Source organism: Etheostoma spectabile, chromosome 7 (assembly GCF_008692095.1).
Source record: "Etheostoma spectabile isolate EspeVRDwgs_2016 chromosome 7, UIUC_Espe_1.0, whole genome shotgun sequence".
Classification (NCBI taxonomy): Eukaryota; Metazoa; Chordata; class Actinopteri; order Perciformes; family Percidae; genus Etheostoma; species Etheostoma spectabile.
The window spans coordinates 19,665,822-19,687,597 of record NC_045739.1 but is presented as its reverse complement, the minus strand read 5'-3'; the positions used below and the strand labels follow the sequence as shown (position 1 = coordinate 19,687,597).

At 39.8% G+C, this 21,776-nt stretch overlaps 1 protein-coding gene across 3 annotated transcripts in view; it reads right to left on the bottom strand.

The window, feature by feature from the left end:
- The window catches only part of chchd6a (coiled-coil-helix-coiled-coil-helix domain containing 6a), a 75,381-nt gene that overhangs the window by 27,703 nt on the left and 25,902 nt on the right, over window positions 1-21,776 (bottom strand). For all 3 annotated transcript variants that reach the window (XM_032521182.1, XM_032521184.1, XM_032521183.1), the window contains 2 exons: window positions 20,398-20,481; window positions 7,464-7,534 (listed from right to left, as the gene is read on the bottom strand). In XM_032521182.1, the coding sequence (XP_032377073.1) occupies window positions 7,464-7,534; window positions 20,398-20,481 (155 nt within the window). The remainder of the gene's footprint in view (window positions 1-7,463; window positions 7,535-20,397; window positions 20,482-21,776) is intronic.

The window sequence follows — 21,776 nt, the reverse complement described above, 5'->3', positions numbered from 1 at the left end:
CCCCCCCCACATCACCTCCAATGGTTTGTCTTGTCGGTTTCATCAAGTTTTTTTTCCACTTTTTGTCTCCGTCTTCTCTCCAACTGGGTCTCCTTTCTTACTTCTCGCTCGCTCACCCCCTCCTTTTCTCTCAACACATCAACTACATAGCGAGGACGACACCAAAGCGCGCCATCTTTATCTGTCTCTCCGTTTGAGGCCACCGGAGATAAGGAACTCTCCTTTAATTCGAAATAAATGGCCTTCATCAGGGAAGCCAAAGTCTCCTGATAGCGCTGCGTGGTTTATTAAAAGGCGCTTGAAGCAGAAAATTGGCTCAGCCGCAGCAAAAGCTAAAGCTCTGTCCACATGCCACACCAAATTGAAGGTGAGGTCTTAAATCAACAATATTAACTGAGCCGCTTAGAAAAATAAATAAAAAGAGAGAGAGAGAGCGCGCGTAAGAGAGAGTGGGGAGGGGGGATATTTTTTTAGCTGGAACGAGGTAAAGCAGCAGCCTTTACGGACCGTCTAGCCAAATACGGTGTTGTTGTTGTTAATGTGTGTATGCGAAAGCACTGTAATGTGTGTTGTGGCAGTCATTTTTAGGAGACTTCTCTACGCATCTGTGAGCCGCAAATATGACAGAACAAAAACAGTAAGATTAGTTGCTTAATTAATGGTGCTGCCCATTATTTTTAATCTCCAGCAGCGAAGGCGGAGGCAGACGGAACACAGAGGCCTCAGACTTCTGGACCACGCACACCAGCTTACCGAAACAAAGGCACAGAGAGGAATGAAAGGGGAGAAATTGGAAAATGGAAAAGACACAAAACACACCACCAACTACAAAAGCCTCTGGCAAAGCTACGAGAGATAAGGAAGATGCTTTTATCGCCTGTAAACCATGCATCTCTAAGACTTGGAGTGATGTTTTTGTGCTTTCCTTAATGGCTTTGGCTATACTTATGAAGCATTGTTTGTCCTACATGCTATTTTATTGCCATCCTGTCAACTACAAAGTATTGGTATTTGTACTGTGTTTCAGGCAACTAATTAGAAAATCTTGTTAACATCTCACAAGAATCAGCGCCCAAAGAAGAAAAATAAAGAGAATCCAATATTGTGACTGACTTGAGGTCTCCAATACAGGTTCAGTCAAAGTCCGCACATTTTTGTTTGCATGCCGACACATTGGGCAAATTGTGTCCTTGTGGTTTTATTCTGATTTTTAATGCTTGCTTTGGCTGAAACAACTGCATATTTCAAGTTCTCTTTAAACTAAGATTGCAAATTGTAAAGACTTTTCTTAATTGATCATTGGTAACACTAACAATCAATCAGTTGATTAATCGTAATTAAAAAACATCAAAAATTTGCTTCCACCACATAACAAGTTTGTTGTTTTTCCCCTCAATTAAAGCTTTATTTCTACAGTAACATGATTGCATATTTTCTGACAGCACTGCATAGCCTATGAAACATCTAAAGATGCCGATGCCTATTAAAAACACACATATTAAACACATTGAATATAATTAAATAGAAGACTACATGCGGCGCGCGCTCATGAAGATAATCTCACATATAGTTTTAGAAGAAAGACGCTAAAAAAACAACCTAAATGTAACACTGTAACAAGAGAACAGAAACTAACAAATATCTCAGACTCAGTGTAATCACAATTCAGACGTGGCAGCCAAATAGCTGACTACTTGCATCTACATTATTCTTCTTTATGGTGGTATAGTCTCATTTTGTGTGGATAGAGGGTAATCTGAGCAAAGAAACCAGATTATCAACTCAACTTTTAATTCTTGTTTGTTTTTAATCTGGTGACAAAACTCATATTTCAGATAAATCTGATGATGCAATCCAATCCACTCCAATTTGAAGAAGAAGTGCTCCTTAATTAACCAATCCAGACTAGTGCGCTATGTGCTCTGCCAAAAACAACTTTATTCTACCTGCTAACAAACAACAATTGTAACAGATTGCGACCCAAGAGGTCCACTCGTTATTATCAGGGCTGTTACTATTATCGAAAATTATTAAATTTAGGTAGCAATTTAGGCGAATCTCTGATCAAACCACTTTTTTTTAACTAAGACAAATCCTAGTTAGAGTAATGAGGATGTTCTTGAATCCTTCAGTAATGAGGGTCAATATGAAATATGCTTTCATTACAATCCTCATATCACCAAACATTAAAACTTTGGCTTTTGTCTCTCTTTATCTGCCTTCTCCTCCTGAAGTCTGGCGGTTCTCTTAGCCCTGAACAACTTGAGCCTACACAGTCAGGATTAACATCATGTTTGATATTCTGTTTAACACTCTGCTCTCTTTCTCCGCTACAACTTGTGTAAATTCCTTGTCTAAGCCCTCTTGTCAAGGCAGTTACTGTTGTGGTTGCTGCTGCAGTTCTCGCTGCAATTTCTGCCTTACTGGGGTGTACAGAACTTTTATAGAGGGAGTATATAGCATACATCTACCAAGTAACAGGTAGCTTTGAAGATAGAGGTATTCAACTTGTGCCTGTACTTGGCTTTCCGGGTGAAAACATGGCCAGACGGAATAAAATACACCTGCATTTGCTGATCCAAGATCAATGGAGAAAGCCAACTACTTTGACATTTTAGGAAATTCGCTTATTTGCTTTCCCTACCGAGGGTTAGATGAGAAGCTCGATACCACTCTCATGTCTGTGCAGTTAATATATAGCTGGAGCCAGCAGAGGATTAGCTTAGTTTAGCATAAAGACAGGACTTGGAGGGGGGGGTAAGGCTTGCCTGGTCAACGCTTTATCCTAGCTATCCTAGTCTTTATGCTAAAATAAGATAATCGCCTAATCTCCTGGCTGTAGCTTCATTCAGGCTGGAAATGACATTTGACTTGTCAAAGGGTCAGAATTCCTGCTTTACCATTACTGGCTTGATTAATACTGGTGCGGTGGTGAAGAAAATAGAAAAAGAGAGATGATAACAAGGGAGATAGAGGGCAGGAGAGGTGAAGAAGAATACAGCTAGAGAGACAGTTGCCTGTTATCTCTTGCTTGTAGCTTGTATGTACCTGTACCCTGACAGCTTTTCAATTGACACAGGGCACACATCCTCTTCTCCCCTATCTTGTATCTCCACACTCCTTCACTCACCCTCTCCCATCTCTCCATTCCTATCACAACCAAGAAGAGAGGGTCCTCTATATGCTTGTACTCAGACTTCACTTTGTCTCTCGTAAACATTGAAGTGGAGGTAGAGTACTTCATTTCTCTCAATGCCTCTCATTTTTGCAGTATCCATGGGCTTCTAGTCAACTGGCCCCCCTTGTAACAATTTTTATTTTGGTAACCAAACTATGTTGTGCGAGTGGATTTTGCAAGTTTGGCATGTCAGATTCAAGAAATGATTGACATTTGTTTTACTTGTAGTGCAATAAAAAAAATTAATGATGTGTTAACAGGATGCATTTATTGTAATAAGCTTACATCCATGACAGCTTTGAATTAAAGTGGTAGTTCTATTTGGAGGTGCTGTGGGATTTATTTCACCACTTGAGTCCATTTCACTCAATGCCATACTTGTTTTAACACTTATACCCTTTCCATCCAAACCAGGCTGCTTCATAACGGTTCTCCTCAAACAGCCAGTTGAAAGATCAGTGGCACTAAATGTACACGTTTGAAATTTACCGGGGTCTAAATTCATTGAGCTACACACCACGTTTTGGTTGGATTTTCTCTTACAGCTCAATAACAACAGCCAAGTGATCTGCCTTTTAACTTGGACACTGGACTTTGCTTGTCAATGTTTCAAGCCTTATTGCTGAGTGATCTCCGTAGCCTGGTATCGTCTGACACAGGCTTGGAGGATCTGACAGAGGCCAGCTATTAAGGCTAGTTTGACTACTACTGTAACAGACAGCTGGCCTTGTTATAAGGCCTTGGATACTGACCAGTTTGACATGGGTGTCTGCCTATCTGTCCGTCTCTCTCTCATTCTATTACTTTCAACTCTGAAGAGGAGGCTGTCAGACACAAAATGTATCTAGACTAAAAAGACAACAGTTTCCATCCTCATGCCTTTTTCACTCTCTGTCTTTCCACAGCTAGGTAAAGCCTGTAAAGCTGGAAAATGCAAAATGCCTTTGGTAAGTCATCATCAGTGTTACATAGCTTTCTCAATGTAGACCAGTTCTAGAACAGCCTGCTGCAACAGCCCACTGCTAAGACTGGTACAAGATCTTCTCAGAGTCTGTGTGCAGCAGTTAGTTGTTTTACTACCAGGTGGAAACGGGGTAACTAACCGCAAAATCTGTGGTTCCTAAAGGATTCCTGTGACAGGGAAGGACTATAAGACTTTACAGTATGAAAGTGTTGATTAAGGAGAACATCTGGAGTGGGGGTAAGGGGAAGCATTGGGATGGGAGGGTGGTGGGATTTGGTGATAACTGGTTTCTTCTTTACACTTAAATTAATTTTACTTTGTATTTTTGTATTAATTTGTATTTCCTTCACTGATATGCAAAGCAAAATGTAGAATTAACTGCAAAAATCATCTTATCGTGCAGAACTTTCATTCAAAACTTTGACAGCATGGGGGGGGGGGAAATTAAAGGTGAACTGAGAGAGATCATGATAGAAAGTGATTGAAGAGCCGTTTTATCATGGTCATTGAGTTTGATATTTAGTGTGCTACAGGTACCACACACACACACACACCACACACCACACACCCCACACCACCCACACACCACACACCACACACACACACACACCACACACACACACACACACACACACCACACACCACACACACCACACACACACACACACACACACACACACACACAACACACACACACACACACACCTGTGCTTCTGGTTCCCTCATACCAGACTGCGCAGCCAAAAAAAAACTTTTGGTCCAAGGATTAAACTGAGGATTAACACTTAACCTATATAGGGTATACATATATACTTTACAAAAACCAAACAGTGGAGCCAGGGACAATTTCACTCCAACACTTTACAACATAAAACCAGAGTCTGTCTTTTGGCATCTGAAAATGTCAGAACATGGCACTGTTTGTTGTTTTTGAATGCATGAAGTGTCTATATCTAGACTTTGCCTCCCTATTACAAACCCTATTTATTGCACACCAACAGAAGGGCAGAATGTGAATCATATTCATTTTTGGTAAAAAGTCCGATGGCAGACACTTTTATTTAGTGGCATAGACCTTTTTCTCATCAGACATTTTGACTTGTTATAGTAGAAAGTGCACAGGTGTTAGGAATAACTTCAATGATTGCTCTGTTCTACTTAAGTGAATCATGTTGTAGCCACTAAGGTACACAGGTCTTCCTCAAATACACTCCATTCCTTTTGTATCATTTGACACCATACACACACGTATCTTTACACCTTAATCCACTCATCAAAGTAACACTACAGAATTCCCCGGAGGTTAGAGACTAGATTACAGAAGGAATGAAAGACTTATCCACACTCAAACATGTAAAGCAGTATATAATTGTTCATAAAGGTAGTGGCATACAGGATGCTCAGATTGTTTTATCTTCGCCGATAAAACCCTTGAGGATTAAAAACCTCTTTTCCCCCTCACACACACACACACACACACACAGACACACACACACACACACAGCACACACACACACCACAACACACACACACACACACACACACACACACACACACACACACACACACACACACACACACACACACACACACACACACACACCACACACACACCCACACACACACACACACACACACACACACACACACACACACAACCTCTCAGGGAGCAGAGGATTAGCGGTATTACTGTACCGCATTCCCCCAGAGAGGACCTGGTCTTCAGCATCAGCACAGATCAAAAACATGTTAGCATTGCAGAAAATCTGACTGTTATGGGTGTCTCATATTCCTGAGCTGCTGATAACAGGGTGCATTAACTACAGCGCTGACACCAGGAGGTGTTTATGCATGTGGCTTTGGTGTAAATGTGCAGTGATCCTCTATGCTTTCGGGACAAGGTTATTCAGTTAATTATGAGTCATCCAGGTAGAATTGACAGACCATGCTCATTTATTACCAGTAATGCTGTGTTTCAAACTGAAATTACTCCTTATATTTGTTTCCAGAACACCTTGTTCAAGAAATAACAGCAAGGCTGTCTGGACTCAAGGGCCAATACAATTGCTTCTCGTTCACTCATATTTCCATGTTCGAGAGAACAGTTCAATTTGATTTTGTTCAGTGAGTAACTGAAGGTGAGGCTGTCTTGACTTGAGTCACTCATTTGAGACAATGATTCTTGCTCATTCATTGGTTGTCCCGCTTCCTATGTTTTGAGCAACTGCACCACCACAGCAGGCAGCGTGAGCAGTACCTTACGATAACAGTGAGTGTCTGGACAGTATGAATGGGCAAAGTTTGGCATTCATTACAGCACTCAGTACGTTCGACAGGCTGACAGGTACATACCGGACACTAACAAGAGTCGTTCAAAAAGACAATATTTATCTTTGCTAATAATATATGAACAGTAGTTTAAGATAATACCAAGAAGGAGCATGTACAGATTGAAGAGCAGTGGCCCAAGGATTGACCCTTGTGGCACCCCAGAGAAGTTTTTTCTTTCTGCAGATTTAAAACCACCTATTGAAACATAAAAACTCCTGTCCTTTAAGTAAGATGAAAACCAGTTAAGAACAGGGTTGGCTAAACCAACTGAAACATGGAGACTTTCAATTATAATGTTGTGGTTAACAGCGTCAAAAGTAGCAGTAAGATCAAGCAGTACTAAATTCGAAATTCACTGTGGGTCAGTGTTAATCTTGAGATCATTAATTGGTCTTATGAGAGCTGTTACTCTGAAGGCCGTGTATAAACAAGTGTTTGTTATTTTGTCCCTATCCATAACTACTTGTGTGACTCATTTTTGGAAAGCCCTGTTACTGTTGTAACACAAAATTTAACAGCAAGTCAAGGCCTGGGAGTTTTACAGACTGCAGTGGCAATAATTAGCTACCTTTTCCCTGGCTGTGGTTCATTACAAGTCCACAATGAGAAGTGAGGATGGGGAAATAGGGTATTGTAAAATTTGGCTTAATTAAAGCAGCCAATTAAAACACTTATCATATTAGTCAAGTGTGCTCTAGAGAATGTATGTAAGTAAAATAAGGAAAAGAGCAGATCACTATCTATTAGTATTAGTCTGCTGTGTGCATGCTTATGTACATGTGTGAGAACTGGTGTGTGTGCGTCTGAGGCTCCAGGGAATAATATCTCCTTACTTTTGGAACTGCAAATTAGTTTGTAAATGTGTGTGTGTGTGTGTGTGTGTGTGTGTGTGTGTGTGTGTGTGTGTGTGTGTGTGTGTGTGTGTGTGTGTGTGTGTGTGTGTGTGTGTGTGTGTGTGTGTGTGTATGTGTGTGTGTGTGTGTCACTCACCTCACATTTTCTTCTGTCTTGGAGGCAGCTTGGTGGAATTCATCCTTGCTCTGTTCATATCTTTCCAAAGTCTAAAAAGGACAACACAGGAAGACATCATTTTTTATTTTTAATGTCTGCATTAGTGTGTATTCTTTTCTTTTGTACAGTAAACTTGTGTATTTCTAAATTGACAATGAGATCGGACTTTGGGTGGCAGCTTTACACAGGGCTGCCAACTTTTCAATTTAGTTTGAAGTAAATGACTTTAGATTTGACAAGGTCAGAGTCAGGGTCATTCTAGTCTTGCATAGCCAGACCTATCTCTACACTTTGTTTTAGGGCTGTGCCAACACTGTAGAAAGGTCTAGCCAAACCACGCTCAAGTCCTCACTTGGGAAAAAAAACCTAAAATGCTGTGGGTTTTGTATTTCTTTAAACTAATCAACGCCAAAGATGCAGCAATGTTGCCCTTGCAGAAAGAGGGAAGGGGAGGAGAATTGGTGACTAATGGCCTGTGAGTCAGAGTAGTATACACATTACATTGGACATGTGAGCAAAGCTCTGAAAGAAAAAGTTTTATGAGTTTTAAAAAAAAATAAGTACTTAATGTTTGTGGAGTAAATTTTCTGCAATGCATTTTGAGGGGATTTTCCCTTTAATCTAAAGAAAACACTGTACAGTAAAATACCTTCAAATCTATCATGGTCATAGTCTGGGTCATGCTGTAGCAGATTTTTATGTGAATTATGAATGTTATAAATTAATTTGAGCTAACATTACCTTTTGTTTTCTCGAAAGCTGCACACTTAAATTTCTTCAAATTTTGGATAATCAAATGCATATGGTCATAATCAGGGCCATTCTGAACATGACTCAAAACATTTAGAAATTTAATAAACGAAGATTTTAAAGATTTCTGAACACTATTTATGGCCATAAACAACATCTTGAGCCAAAATCCACTGCACTCAGCAAACCTATAATGGACACTATTTTATTAAACTTTGACTTCTTTTCTGGCGTTTTTATTTTGTATATAAAATGTAACAGCTTGCTTTTCTCCCTTATCTTTCTACTGTCCATTTTATGCCTTCTGGACTGTGAAGGATAAACCCCTTTGGGAGTTCAAACCTTGATCATTGCCTTTACTGTAAGATGAACCACACAGAAAACACCAGGCCAAAATTAATTAATAATTAGTATGGCTTCCATTCCATTAGTAATTCTTCAAACACCAAAGCCTACAGCATAAAGGAAAAGTTGTAAAGTTGTATTATCATCCATGCGAAAGCTCTGCGATTCTAGCCTCTTCTAGCGAAACTAAAGCTCAGCAGTAACTAGTTGCATTCCTCACACATTTTTTTTTTTGAAAGAAATTGTGATTTCTGACTTTGCAGCTTGCCCGGTGAACACCAAACCCCAAGCAAGCAGGCAATGGTATGATAAAACAAGCAGCTAATCCACAACAACTGCAGCCTTTCCTCTGCTGATCCTCCTAGCTTAGGCCTTCCAGCACCCAGTACCACCCCCAAATATTTAACCAGCAAACTATACCAGATGGGGAGGGAGGGACGATGGGGGGGAAAGAGGGAAGGGAGATAAAAGAAGACTAAGGTAAAAGAAGCTGTAGAAGGCATAAAGGTAAGAAGCAAGAAAGTGGAGAGAGAAGAGAGATGCGTGTTTGACTACTTATGCGTGTATTAGGCTCTGGGTGTAATAAGTGCATGATTGTGTATGTAAGAAGGTATGGAAAGTACAAAAGGAGTCCTGCCTGTGACTGATTTACACAGTATTCCCCATACAGTGGCTCTTAAATCTAAATGTATTTGAAGAAGAAAAAAAATGTTTAAACAACACAAAGCTACATATTGCTTATGGGCCAAAGCAATGGGTTCTCTGGGAGTAACCACAACTGGCAAGTGTGTGGCCACAGGAGCAGTTCTGGTAAAAAAAAAAAAATGAGATCATTCTTATTTTTTGACAATATTTATACGTGAATCTAAGTCTGATTAATATTCTGATGTTTATTTCATATCACGTGACCTCTGATCATGTGATATGATGACAAGAGAAAAGGGTTGTGGGTCACCATAATCAAATACACCTGAGAAAGGCCACATTTTGGGCTGCCATGTTGTGTGCCTGACTCTGCACTATACAATATTTTTTTGGGAGAATTTAACTGCTGTGCGGATTTCTAAATTTGAACCCAGTAGCAGTACTGGTCATGCCACGACTTCTAAATTAGGGCTAGTTTTTTCCTAAGTGTCTAACACGCATGCCACAGCCAACTGAACCACAAAATGGTTTGTGACTGTGTTGTTAGTAAAAGTTACCAATGTGAATTACTTTACACAGATGAGACTTTACAGTAAGTCACAACGTTTAGTCCTGTTACTGTGCGTGTGCATGAAGAAAAGAGTTGCACTCGTTAAACAAGAACAAAGAAATTAATGAAAATTTGAAAAAAGAACATTGACATTTTAAAACGTGCAACTACACAAAAGGTGCAGGTGTTCAGCGTGGGCATCTCCAAGAGCCCCTGCTATTTTGGTTCACGTAGGTGCAGCAGCGCAAAGTGCAAAAGGGCTTGGTGAATTTACATCTGAGGGTGGAGTAATTAATGATACACGCTCTCACTATTCTTATCACTCTAATCTCGAATATAAACATGAAGAATTGGCTTCACTAGAAAATCATGCGGTTGTCTGGATTGTGCAGAGTAACACAATGTGAACACACTGCACCATGAAGCTAGAGGCAGATGGGTTTTAACAGTTTGTTGGTACAGTACAATTATAATAGAACAAAAAATAAATTGGTGAAGCACTTCATTTGATTGCATCAATCCAACGCTATTTCAAACATAATTCCGTTCAATTTCATGTTGCAAATGGTTACTTATATCTTAAAATGTGACCAAGCAGGATTTGCTTCATAATGCATTTCTAGAATAAAACATGAAGTGCTGAAATTATTTTAACAAGTTGGTTAAGGAGGCTGGGACGCACAGAATTAATAAGGTCTTGTAATCCTGGGCAGAATACTCCTGACAAATCTGTCTGGAGAGAGTGTTTGAGTGTGAGAGTGTGAGAGTGTGTGTGTGTGTTTTTGGAGCTGCCTGAGGCCGGTACTATGAATCAAGATCAACCTGCCCTGGATATCTTTCAGTTACCCGGTTTCGCTAACCCTAACAACCGCGGCCCAAAATAAGCTGTGTCACAACACTAGGTATCAACCCAGGGTTTTCCAATCTAGAGATGCGCACGTTCACATAAAAGTCACTGACCAATTGCAAACCTCACTTTACTTTAAAATACTTTTTATATAATTCCACTTTGCATTCGGTACTTTTTGTACATTGTTGTTTGCTTGTTGGTTTGCTTTTTACTGTGGAAAACTGCTGCTGTAACAATTGAATTTCCCCATTGTGGGATGAATAAAGTATTATCTAATCTAATCTAATCAACTCTGCTGAAAATCTATATCTTTTATAAAAAAATACACATCAGGGAATATGAACCAGAAATTACCTTGGTAACGCCAAATCTTGCTTTGTAGTACAGGCAGTTCATGGCACTGTGCTCTTATCCGACACATCCCCAATCAGAGGTTCAGGTTTAAAAATCTCTCTGTCCTGTTCTCTTCAGATGGCTGCACAGATTAAATGAACTAAAAGAGAAGCTTTGCATCCGGTATAACGCAGCTTTGGATCTGTGGATAATGTGGACAATAGCATAGAGAAATGCAGACTGCTCTAACCACAATAAAAGTTAGTTTTTTTTTTTTTTTAAATGGTTACTGGTTGGGAGGTGTTTAACTACAATAAACACAATAAACTAGTGAATTTATATTGAAAGCATTATTGGGTTATTTTTGTGCATTTGCTCCAAATGTGGTGCTTTTGGACAAAGTGGCGGCAGGTTGACTTCACCAGGAACAGACCAAACGTCTACTCTCAGTGCAACATCTTGGGCAGATTTTCCACAAAAAAATACCAACAACTCGCTTTGCCCTGCCTCATCTGAATGTGAATGTGGCACCGAACTACCACGCATATGGAAAAAGCCAACTTCAACAATCGGAAACACTTCTTGTGCTAGTTGTCGCACAATTTCGAAAAATAAGGTCCTAAGCATTATCCACTCTTCCTAGGCCTCAGGTGAAGAAAGGGGGAAGAACAAAAAGAAGCTAAAAAGAATTAGACTGTTGAGACTGTGCCTCAGTTTAATCTCGTTGGTGCTTTCTCTTTATGAAAACTTTCATTATCCATATGGTATTACACAATCTGGAGCCAATGCTGCAAAAAATGAGTCTACAACTTAAGACTTAAAAACTTCATGTATACAGTATGTATGTTGTTTTGTATGTACACATGTACATTAAGGAATGATCTTTTTTTTTTTATTATTATTCATGCATACAAAAAAATATGCCCAGCCCACACGGGCTTACCAGACACCATTACCTAGGACAAAGAACCAGGTTCCAAAGTAACCACATACCCTAAACAAATAAACCTCTTTCTTGCCGAGCTTAAGATATAAAAGTTGCCAACTTTTAAATATTAAATTAAAACAACCACTTCAATTGGTCATCATCAATTTTGAACGTTTCATGTCAAATTAGTGTTCTTTACTCATCATTATACGGACAATACAGGAGAAAGATTGATTTGTTCTCCATTTCTCCTAGTTCCTATAGTTTGAACAACCTTTTATCTTCTTTGATGTTTTTGAATCTACATACTTCACGTGCAAGGAAAAGGATAATGTACAGTATATAATGATGTATAAGGGTAAGCATGCATTGCTAAACTGACCACATATGCACAAGACTGACAGTTATATAAATAAATAATCATAGACATGCCTTTAATCATATCTTTGCATACCAATACACGTGCCTGCTCTCCCACTTATTAGACCTGTCCGAACTGCTAGTGGAAAGAACAGCAAAGAAGTAGCGTAATTTCACATTTGTGCAGCATCTCCAAAATTCTACAGTAATGCCAGAGCAGCTGTCCTTTCGAGTGATTTCGATCTGTGGATATTTACGTCTACATGTAAGGTGATGTGTCATTCACCATCATTAAACGTGAGAAAGGTGATCAATACTTAAGTCTATTGTGCTCCTATCGAAAAAGATCGAATACATCATTAACGCATAGTCTTGACAACAAAACAATACCTCCAATATAAATAAAAATGGATAGTAATGAATCAAAATTAAATGTATAGTTCTGCCTTTGACGAGCATTTTACAGATCACACAATCAGTTAACCAAATTGTCATTATCTAGATTCCTTCTCACATTATCTTTCAATCTTCACCTTATCTTGTCCCCCTAAGCTCTGTCTACAAAACTATGTGTATACATGGTCTAAGGCCAAGGACCCCTTAGCTGAAAGAGAGACAAGGCAGGGACCCCCCAAAAAACAATCTTTTTTAAAGTATTTTTTATTTTGAGCCTGTTCTGAGTTTTGGTAAAAAAGGGAATGCATGTTTTCCTTTCCACCCGGCATCTATGTCAGTTTACAATGAGTGAGCAGATTAAAGTTGAAACATCTTGCTCGAGGACAAAATCTACAACATTCAACATTTAATGAATCAACTGGTTGTCAGCAATTTGGCAGCTAAACCTAAACCACTCAGTTGTAGGGGCTTTGACTAAAAATATATAAGGCACCTGATGCCTACTAATTGAAACTTCCCTATTTCCAACTTGCATATCATAGTCACTCACTCTACACCCTGTAGACCTTTCTTATTCTTTCTGTGCATAAACTCGTTTTGGAAAGCTTGCTCATTGTTACTGCTCTACAGACAGAATATGTGCTCCCAAAATTATAGATGCATGGAGGGTCTGTGAGGGGCAGGTCTGGAGGGGAGCCCCGGGGTGACACCAACCCCCTAAAATATCATTGCCCCCTCCCCCCGCCACCCCACCCAATGCATTTGGTTCCAGTGCTGACATGTATTAGACTACTGCCACCTTGCTGCCTGTTCTGCTAATCATTGCCTTTCAATTTGGTAAATGGATCTATACTTTAAACACAGTTTATATGGCATCTTTGTACCGTGTTGAAATTTTGAGGCCACTTCAGAAGTAGAAACATATTGAACTCACTGCCTAGCACTTGTTGCTGTAAGAAATAAAGTGTGTGTTGCACTTCATTTTTAAACAGTTCTGTGAAAGACATCTTCCCATTCCTTGTCACATGACCAGTTAATGTTTTCATGATGAATATCCAGGTTTTTGCCTTAAGAGCCCATAGAAAAAATGTATTGTAATTGGATACACATTTTGTTACAAACAAAAAAAAAAAATTGAGCAAAGTGAATAATCTAATTTAGCTAAGCAAAACACATTCATTGTGTTGCTTAATCCTATCCTATATTTCCTATATTTCTAAGCAGATTTTCTATGCTGTATTCTGATAAAATCCCCGGGGCCCCCCGTGCAACCCCACTTAAAAAATCCTGGGCTCTGTATTTCATTAATGCGCTCTATCAGAATATTCAGGCAATGATAATAGCGCTGTATGGTCGATATTTTGAAAGAGGGAAAAAAGCAAGGAAAAAAAATCATGTGCATGGCATAAGAAAAAAGATTGAACAATGATGGAATTCTCAATTATGGAGAAAACATTATGGACATTGTTCCTCATTTTTTTTCAAGATGTGATGTTTCTATGACCATCTTGAAAAACAAATAATAATTGCGTAAAGCCAGGAAAAATTCAGGCAACGTATTAAGTGTCAAGCTTGTTAGCTGTGAAAAGGTGGCAACAGCTGCACTTAACAGTTATCAGCCATCAATAGCCAAACGATTTCTGCTCCCCTGCTGATGATGATTGCAGCCATTCTCCCCCAGCTGTCTACACATGTTTACAGCCACCCTGCGACTATGGGAATACATTCCTGAAATTCTGTGCTTGGAGTCTATGGCAAGCTCAAAAGTAACAAGGTGAATTTACTTTTACCGATTGTTTTCTTTCGGCTGTTGGCTTATTAAAACAACGTCAGTTTTTAAAGCTAATTCTGAACTGGAAACTCAACTTGAAAGCTACAGATCAGGATACACGCAGCATGAATGAAATAAAAAATACAGAGACACTAGACAAAGCAGCGAAAAGGCATTTTGCAGACATCACAAACATACATCTACAAATAGGTGGCACACACAGACAGACACACAGGGCGCTCTTTGATCCAACTGTAAAAGGAGTAGTCTTTTAACCCACACACACACCCACCTCATCTAACCTTTTGGTCTGACCTGAAAGTGGCAGAGGTATTCACTGAACACCACAAAAGATTTTTTGTTCATTCATGATGATTGACTGTGGTGTAGTGGTGTGTGGTGTGTGTGTGTGTGTGTGTGTGTGTGTGTGGTGTGTGTGTGTGTGGGTGTGTGTGAGCTTTGAGAAAAGTCAGGTGTCATATTATACTGTATGTCCTGTGTGCGTAAAGGATGTGCCTCCATGATTTAAGCATTTTTTGGTGGTGTCTTACTGTATATTCTTCTCCTGTACTGTAGCCTCGAGGGGGTCACAGAAGTCACTAATGGAACACCTAGGCAGCTAATCGTTCTGACTTACAACTCTGTAACATTAGCTGCGACACTACAGCACACTCCAGTACAATAATGTATAAAGTCAATACACCAGGGTTTTACACTTGCTATTTTTTTTTTGTCACAGAGCCATGTATGCCAGATTGGGTTAAGAAGACCAACCACCTGGAACTCTCAAGATTAAAAGTTGTAGCACATGTAAAATGCAGTATAAAATACACATTCTACAGCCAAAAAGGAATACAGTATGTGTCAGGAAAAACATGTTCCTTTAGAAGTTCAATTCCAATTAAATGATCTCATTAAGTGTTGACACAACACACAACCACACACACACCACACACACACACACACACACAACACACACACAACACACAACCACACCCACACACACACACCACACACACACACCACACCACACACACACACACACACCACACACACACACACACACACACACACACACCCAAACACACACACACCTGTTGCAAAGGCAAAATGAGGCAACTGGAATGGAAGCCACAGCTCGGCGATGTTTAGTATGTATACTTATTACGAAACTCATATCTCATCTCCCAGAGGGTGCAGCCTCAGTGGAAATATAGCTACAAGCTAAACTAAGCAGATTTGAAGCCCTTGCTGCAGCATATTGAGCAGATAGCTTTTCACAGGATGAAAGTGTTAAACTTTGACTCCGTCTACACAGGGCCCAGGGTGTATTCATTTACATAAGAAAGTGCAACACGGCAGAAAAGTGAAGTTTTTAATGCGGTATTTAAAAAAAACGTATGATCAGAAGGCCAACCTCAATCGTGTCAGGAACACACATACACACACGTTATGTTGTCAAATAAGTCCTCTACCTCTCTGGCCAGGAAAGGAGTGTGTGTCAGATATAGGTGTGTGTGTGTGTGTGTGTGTGTGTGTGTGTGTGTGTGTGTGTCTTGTGCACTACGTGGAGGCCTCTACTGACAGCGTGTCGAGCAACCTGTCAGACTTGGAGGATTATTATCTCCTCCTGTACGCTCTATTTCCACCCGCTTCAAACTATACTTTACTATGACAGGCGTGTGCGTGAGAGAGTGAGAGAGCAAGACAGACAGTGACGGGAAGAAGAAAAAAGACAAAGGAAGAATTAGGCAGATAGGAAAAGGTACATGTTACTACTGCTTTTCCAGTATTGACATTTTGTAAGAAATGGAAAGACGGAGATCCAACAAACAGACTTCTGGGTTATCAAAACAATATGAAAAGCACAACAGCACCAGGGATGGTGTTTTTGGTCTGTGTCAGTTCATATTTATTTTATCTCAATACTAAAATCATAGAAAAGGTACTTAGTAATATCCTCTACTTACCAAGTACCGGGTGGAAACATACAGTCCATTAGAGTACAAGTTTAAAGTGACTTGTGGGACTGAACTATACTGAGAAATACCTTCATTATTCTGTATTTGAGAAATGCATTTACATATATTTCTTGATATTAAAAATGATACGGCATATGGAACACTTTTCCCACCAAAAACACTCAGATTTTAAAGATGGTTCTATCTAGGTTGTTTTTCAGGTATTAGACCTCACCTAAAATTATGAACCTGTCTTCTTCTCAATGCATATTGTCAAATTTGTGATGAGTTTTTGTTACATCCAAAATCTGCAAGTATGTTGATGCAAAGGGTGAGATAACACTGACATAAGCCTAGCTCAGTTTGACTTGACTCATGATCAGGATTCAGTTTCAGGGTTTTCCCTGCACCGCCTTAGAGTTTGAACAATAGACTGTACAAAAAGGTATAAACGTAAAAACAATGTGGCGAGCATATGGACCACGAGCTTGTTGTCTTCTGCACGATGCATGATGGTTTGCGTACACAGTGGCACAGCCACACACATAGCGCCAGCTGCAGCACACATGTTAGCGAGGAAAAAGAGAGAGGGATGTTGCTTGTCGGCGAGAATGAAGTAAGCAGTAAGGCTAAAGCTGTCAACATAGCAGTGAAAGTCTGTGTACAGTTAATCTGTTCCGTGAATAAATGCTACAACTCCTCAAGACCGTTCCCATGTCTTGCTTGCTGCCCGCTGGTTAAAAGGGAGATGGGTTAGCGGCGGAGCTAGAGAAAACTTCAGCACAGACTTACTAACTTAAAGGCGGGCTGGCTTTAAACTATTCTCGCTGTAGTGAAATAATTGCGTGATGACGTCACTAAAATGCAATTGAGTATATGGCGTAATTTGTACCTAAGCGCTATAAAAACCCATGGAAAACCCTGAGTTCAGCTGAGCACTTTAAAAAAACTAAAACTCAAGCATTGAGAACGCTTTGAGCTGTCAAACAGACTAAATCCAATGTATTACTGTGTGTGGCTTCTGATGCAGTCTGCAAACACACTGATATTGACACATAAATTCCTCCGTTTACATATATAGTGCACGTGCACCTGAATATACAGTATGCATGAAAAACCCACATCTCTGTCTGTCTCACACACACACACACCACCCACACAACACACACCCACACCCACACACACACACACCCCCCACACCACAACACCACACACACACACACACACACACACACCACACCCACACACACACACACACCCACACACACACACACCACACCAACACCACCACCACACACACACCAGTCTGTGTAAAAATCCTAAGCCCAACAGCAAACACAGCTTGGGCCACCCGTATGCCAGCCTGCCAGTCTTCTACTCCCTCTGCAAACCCAACCTGCTACTAATGAGACTAACCCAAACAGCCGGGCACTCTACCCAAGACTGTGTGTGTGTGTGTTGTGTGGTGGTGTGGGTGTGGTGTTTTCAAATGTCTGTTATAGACAATGAATCAAGTTAATAAATATTTATTTAATCTGACTGCATAATAATCGCAATACAGATTCTGTGTTATGGTGAAGTAAGCCTGTGTGTTTGTCTGTCATTTAAAGTAGACCACCACAGAATCATGGGGGGGGGGGGCACAAAGAAAGAAGGAAAGAATGAAGTAAAGAACAAAAGAAGGAAATAAAGACCCATTTCTTGTCTTCTCTTTAGCAGGCCAGGATTGGACATGCCTAGTTCCAAAAAGCCCCAACTTCAGATTTAACCAAACAGAAAAAAGCCTATTGCTCGTGTCAGTGGCTACCGAGAACTCTATCCGCTTATGGTAGCTTATGGCAGACCCAAACATAACCTCTACTGACATGCACAAATGCACAAGATTTATTCCAAACTTGTTTTGAGATTTTGTTTCTGTCAATTTTCCAAAAGCCTTCAGGAATAAACAAATGATTGGGAATATGTTAATTAATAGAAAAGTGATACAATTAAAAGTCTGAGTGAGTGATTGAGCATAAAGTCTACCCTCAGCTCCAAACAAATAAACCACAGGGGCAACTGTAGCACTGCAGAGATGGCACTCCAATTTAATGGTTGCCCAGAGTGACTTCATCTGCTTCCACCATGACAAGACAGACTTCAATAAGCCAAGGTTAAAGATATAATATGTAATATTTCTATTTGCTTCCACCTGCTCCTTCTCTAACTAATCCTTTCATATTTTCATTTTTTGGCTTTATTTTGTTAAATTCTGATTGTTTTGTGTTTTATGTTATGGTTTACATTTTTTGTTTTGCCTTGTAACATTGTTGATTGTTCAAGATAGATAGACAGATAGATAGATAGATAGATAGATAGATAAATAAATAAATAAATAAATAAATAGGAATTAAAATGTCTTTAAACAACCATACATATGTTATATTTTTTGTTAATGTGTACATACTTAATCCCAATTGTTTCAAACTAATTAAAATCTGGAGAAATCTGTAATTTTAATTGATGACACAGAGTGTTTTGTTTCATTTTGTGTCCTTTTTAGCAACAGGTTGCTTCATTTGCAATCCATTCCAGAATATCCTGCTCTTTCCCCCCCCCCTCACAGAAATAGTTCGTTTTTAATCTTTTGATCAGAATAAAATCTGTTCTGCTACCGGGAGTCCATTTAGCTTGACAAATATCACACATAACACTAGGGCTAAAAAGAATCATTACAAAAAGTTCTTGATTTCTCGAAGCTTCGTTTAATCAATGTAACGAACGTTGTTTCCACACGGATAATTATTACTAGCGCACAATGGGCTGACGCTTATGTGGGCACAAGACTGACGGCGCGGGTTACAAACGAAGGAAGACAGCAAAAAAATAGTGAGGGGTCTAAGAGAAGAGACAGGCGAGATAAAACGACAGAAAGTTTGGGACCATTTAAAGCTGCAAATATGCTGCTACATTATCCGTACTTAAGTGGTAAACACTGCGCTTATTTCCTTAAAATGACATGAAATGAATAAATGTTACTAAACGTTACGCGAGTAACAAAAAATATGAATTTGTCCGTGAACAGATACATTTTCATCGGCACTGGTTGTTAACAACAAAGTCAACAACTTCCATGAGCCCACGCAACTTTATTGTCAAGTCGGTGTCCGTGTAATGGAAACCCCTAGCGGTAGAAAATTACATATTGTACGTTTAACACAACCCAATCCTCAGATTTTACACATAATGTCCTCTAAAGGTCTTCTCCATTTGAGAACTAGGGGAGTGCTTCCCCCGGAGAACACCATGTAAAGGTCCATCTTGCGTGCCGCCTGGTGCCGGCTGAGACTTAATTCGAGACCAACAGCTTCTGCCTCTTTTCTGCCTGGTAAATGTCAGACAGACGGATGAAAGGGGAAGAAAGGGCTTGTAAAGGCTCTGTGGAGATGCTCAGTCTGGCTAAAATCGGTGTTCCCTTTTCGAATCACATTTACAGACCCACCTTGTGAAGTGCCTTCTCTCCACATGTTTGCGTGCACTGTGCATGCTATCTTATTCAGCTGGGTAGCTAGTTTAACTTTCTTTTAGATGGAAGAAGTGCATAAAGACGTCCGGGACAAAAGCCTGGTAACCACCCACCATGTTAATGTGATTGTCACTCTCCCCCAGTGGTACTTTGAAGTGTTTGAGATGTGTTTTTCAGCAGGCGTGTTGGATCAGACTCAAGAGAGAAGATGCTATACATATTGCAAAATTCCCATATTGAGAGATACAACACAGACCGTTTATGTCCACTCTCTTTCTGTCATAGTGGGGGGGGCTGAGTGAACAAGCAGAAATCTTGTGTACTGTGCCTGCATTTGTGTGATAGTACAATAATGCATGTATGTTTCTGGGTGTCAGAGTGTGTGTTGCAGTATGCAGAAGTATGTTTGTATGTATTTTTAGTTTTGTGTGTACAGTCTGTGCAACTTTGGGAATCTGTGGAAGCCTCTAATGAAGTCTTTGTAAGTGTGTGTGTGAATGTTTTGTGTAAATGTTGTACCCTCTTTTCCAGCTGTGCCAGCTGCTCCTTGTAGAAGGCATCCAACGCTTTCAGCTGTGCATCTTTCTTCTGTAGCTGCTGCGCCTGCGAGCACACATACACACACACACACACACAAGTGGGGATTAAACACTGTGTACTGCTGAATTTTCTCATTATAAGGTAGGATACAGCAGTGATGCTGAGTTTTTTTTGTCAATGATTATTAATTAGATTAATCTACACTTAAGTGATAACATTCTGTTATAGTAACTATGTGTAACTACTTAGTACTTTTGTTTGATTATTATTTATGGATTTCAGTTCTGCATTTCATTGCATTCTCCCTCAGACACTGTTATGTAAATTACAACAGATGGAGTTGAACCACTTCTTTATTAGATGGTATGGTTCTTTTCTGACAGACAGGAAGCAGCAGGTAAGAGTCAACTTTACTCTCTCTGATACTCTGAACATAAGTACAGGTGCCCCTCAAGGCTGTGTAAGCTCTCCATTACTTTGTATGATTTACACAAATTCTTTAAAGATTAATAGAAATAACCACATTATTACATTTTCAGATGATACGGTCATACTTAGTCTACTTACAAAAGACTCAGACATTGCTATCTATAAAGAGGAGATAGAGGAGGTAGTGAAGTGGTGCAACAGGCATAACCTGCCACTTAATGTAAATAAAACCAAAGTAATTGTTTTAGACCCCATGTCTATAGGAGATCATTGCCCCCTCCAAATTGAAGGTGTACTTGTTGAGTAGGTAACAACATATTATTTAGGCATACAATTAAATAAGTCCGTTGCAGTGCTCCTATCAAGTGGAGTAGGTTTGCTCAAAAATAAGTCAGCGTCTATATATTTTAAGACGACTTCGAGTTCATGGAGTGGACAAAGATATCATGCTACTGTTTTATAAGGCAACCGTTGAGTCTATTGTCCCTTATGGCATTATGGCTTGGTCCAGTAACCTGTCCGTTAAATTAAAATCACAAAAATTGATGAAAAAAAGGCTGGAATAATAATTGGCCAAATGCCACCAACTCCTCTTCAGGAGCTCTTGAAGGAGACGGTGAGGAAACAGGGTCCTAAAATCACCAATGACCCAAATCACGTCCTGTATAGTGAGTTTGAGCTGATGTCTTCAGGCAGAAGATACAGGTTACCAAACTGCAAGCTTAACAGGTACAAATTGTCATTTGTGCTGCTTTTAATCAAATTAATGAATAATAAGAGGTAAGGGGGGTGGGTGTGTGTGTGCGCGGCGCGCGCAGTGATGTGTATATGACTAATACTACAAAATAAGACTTGTGGTACTTAACATTATGGTGTGTGTGCGCAATGCAATGATGGGGTAATGGTTCTCTCTCTCTCTCTCTCTCTCT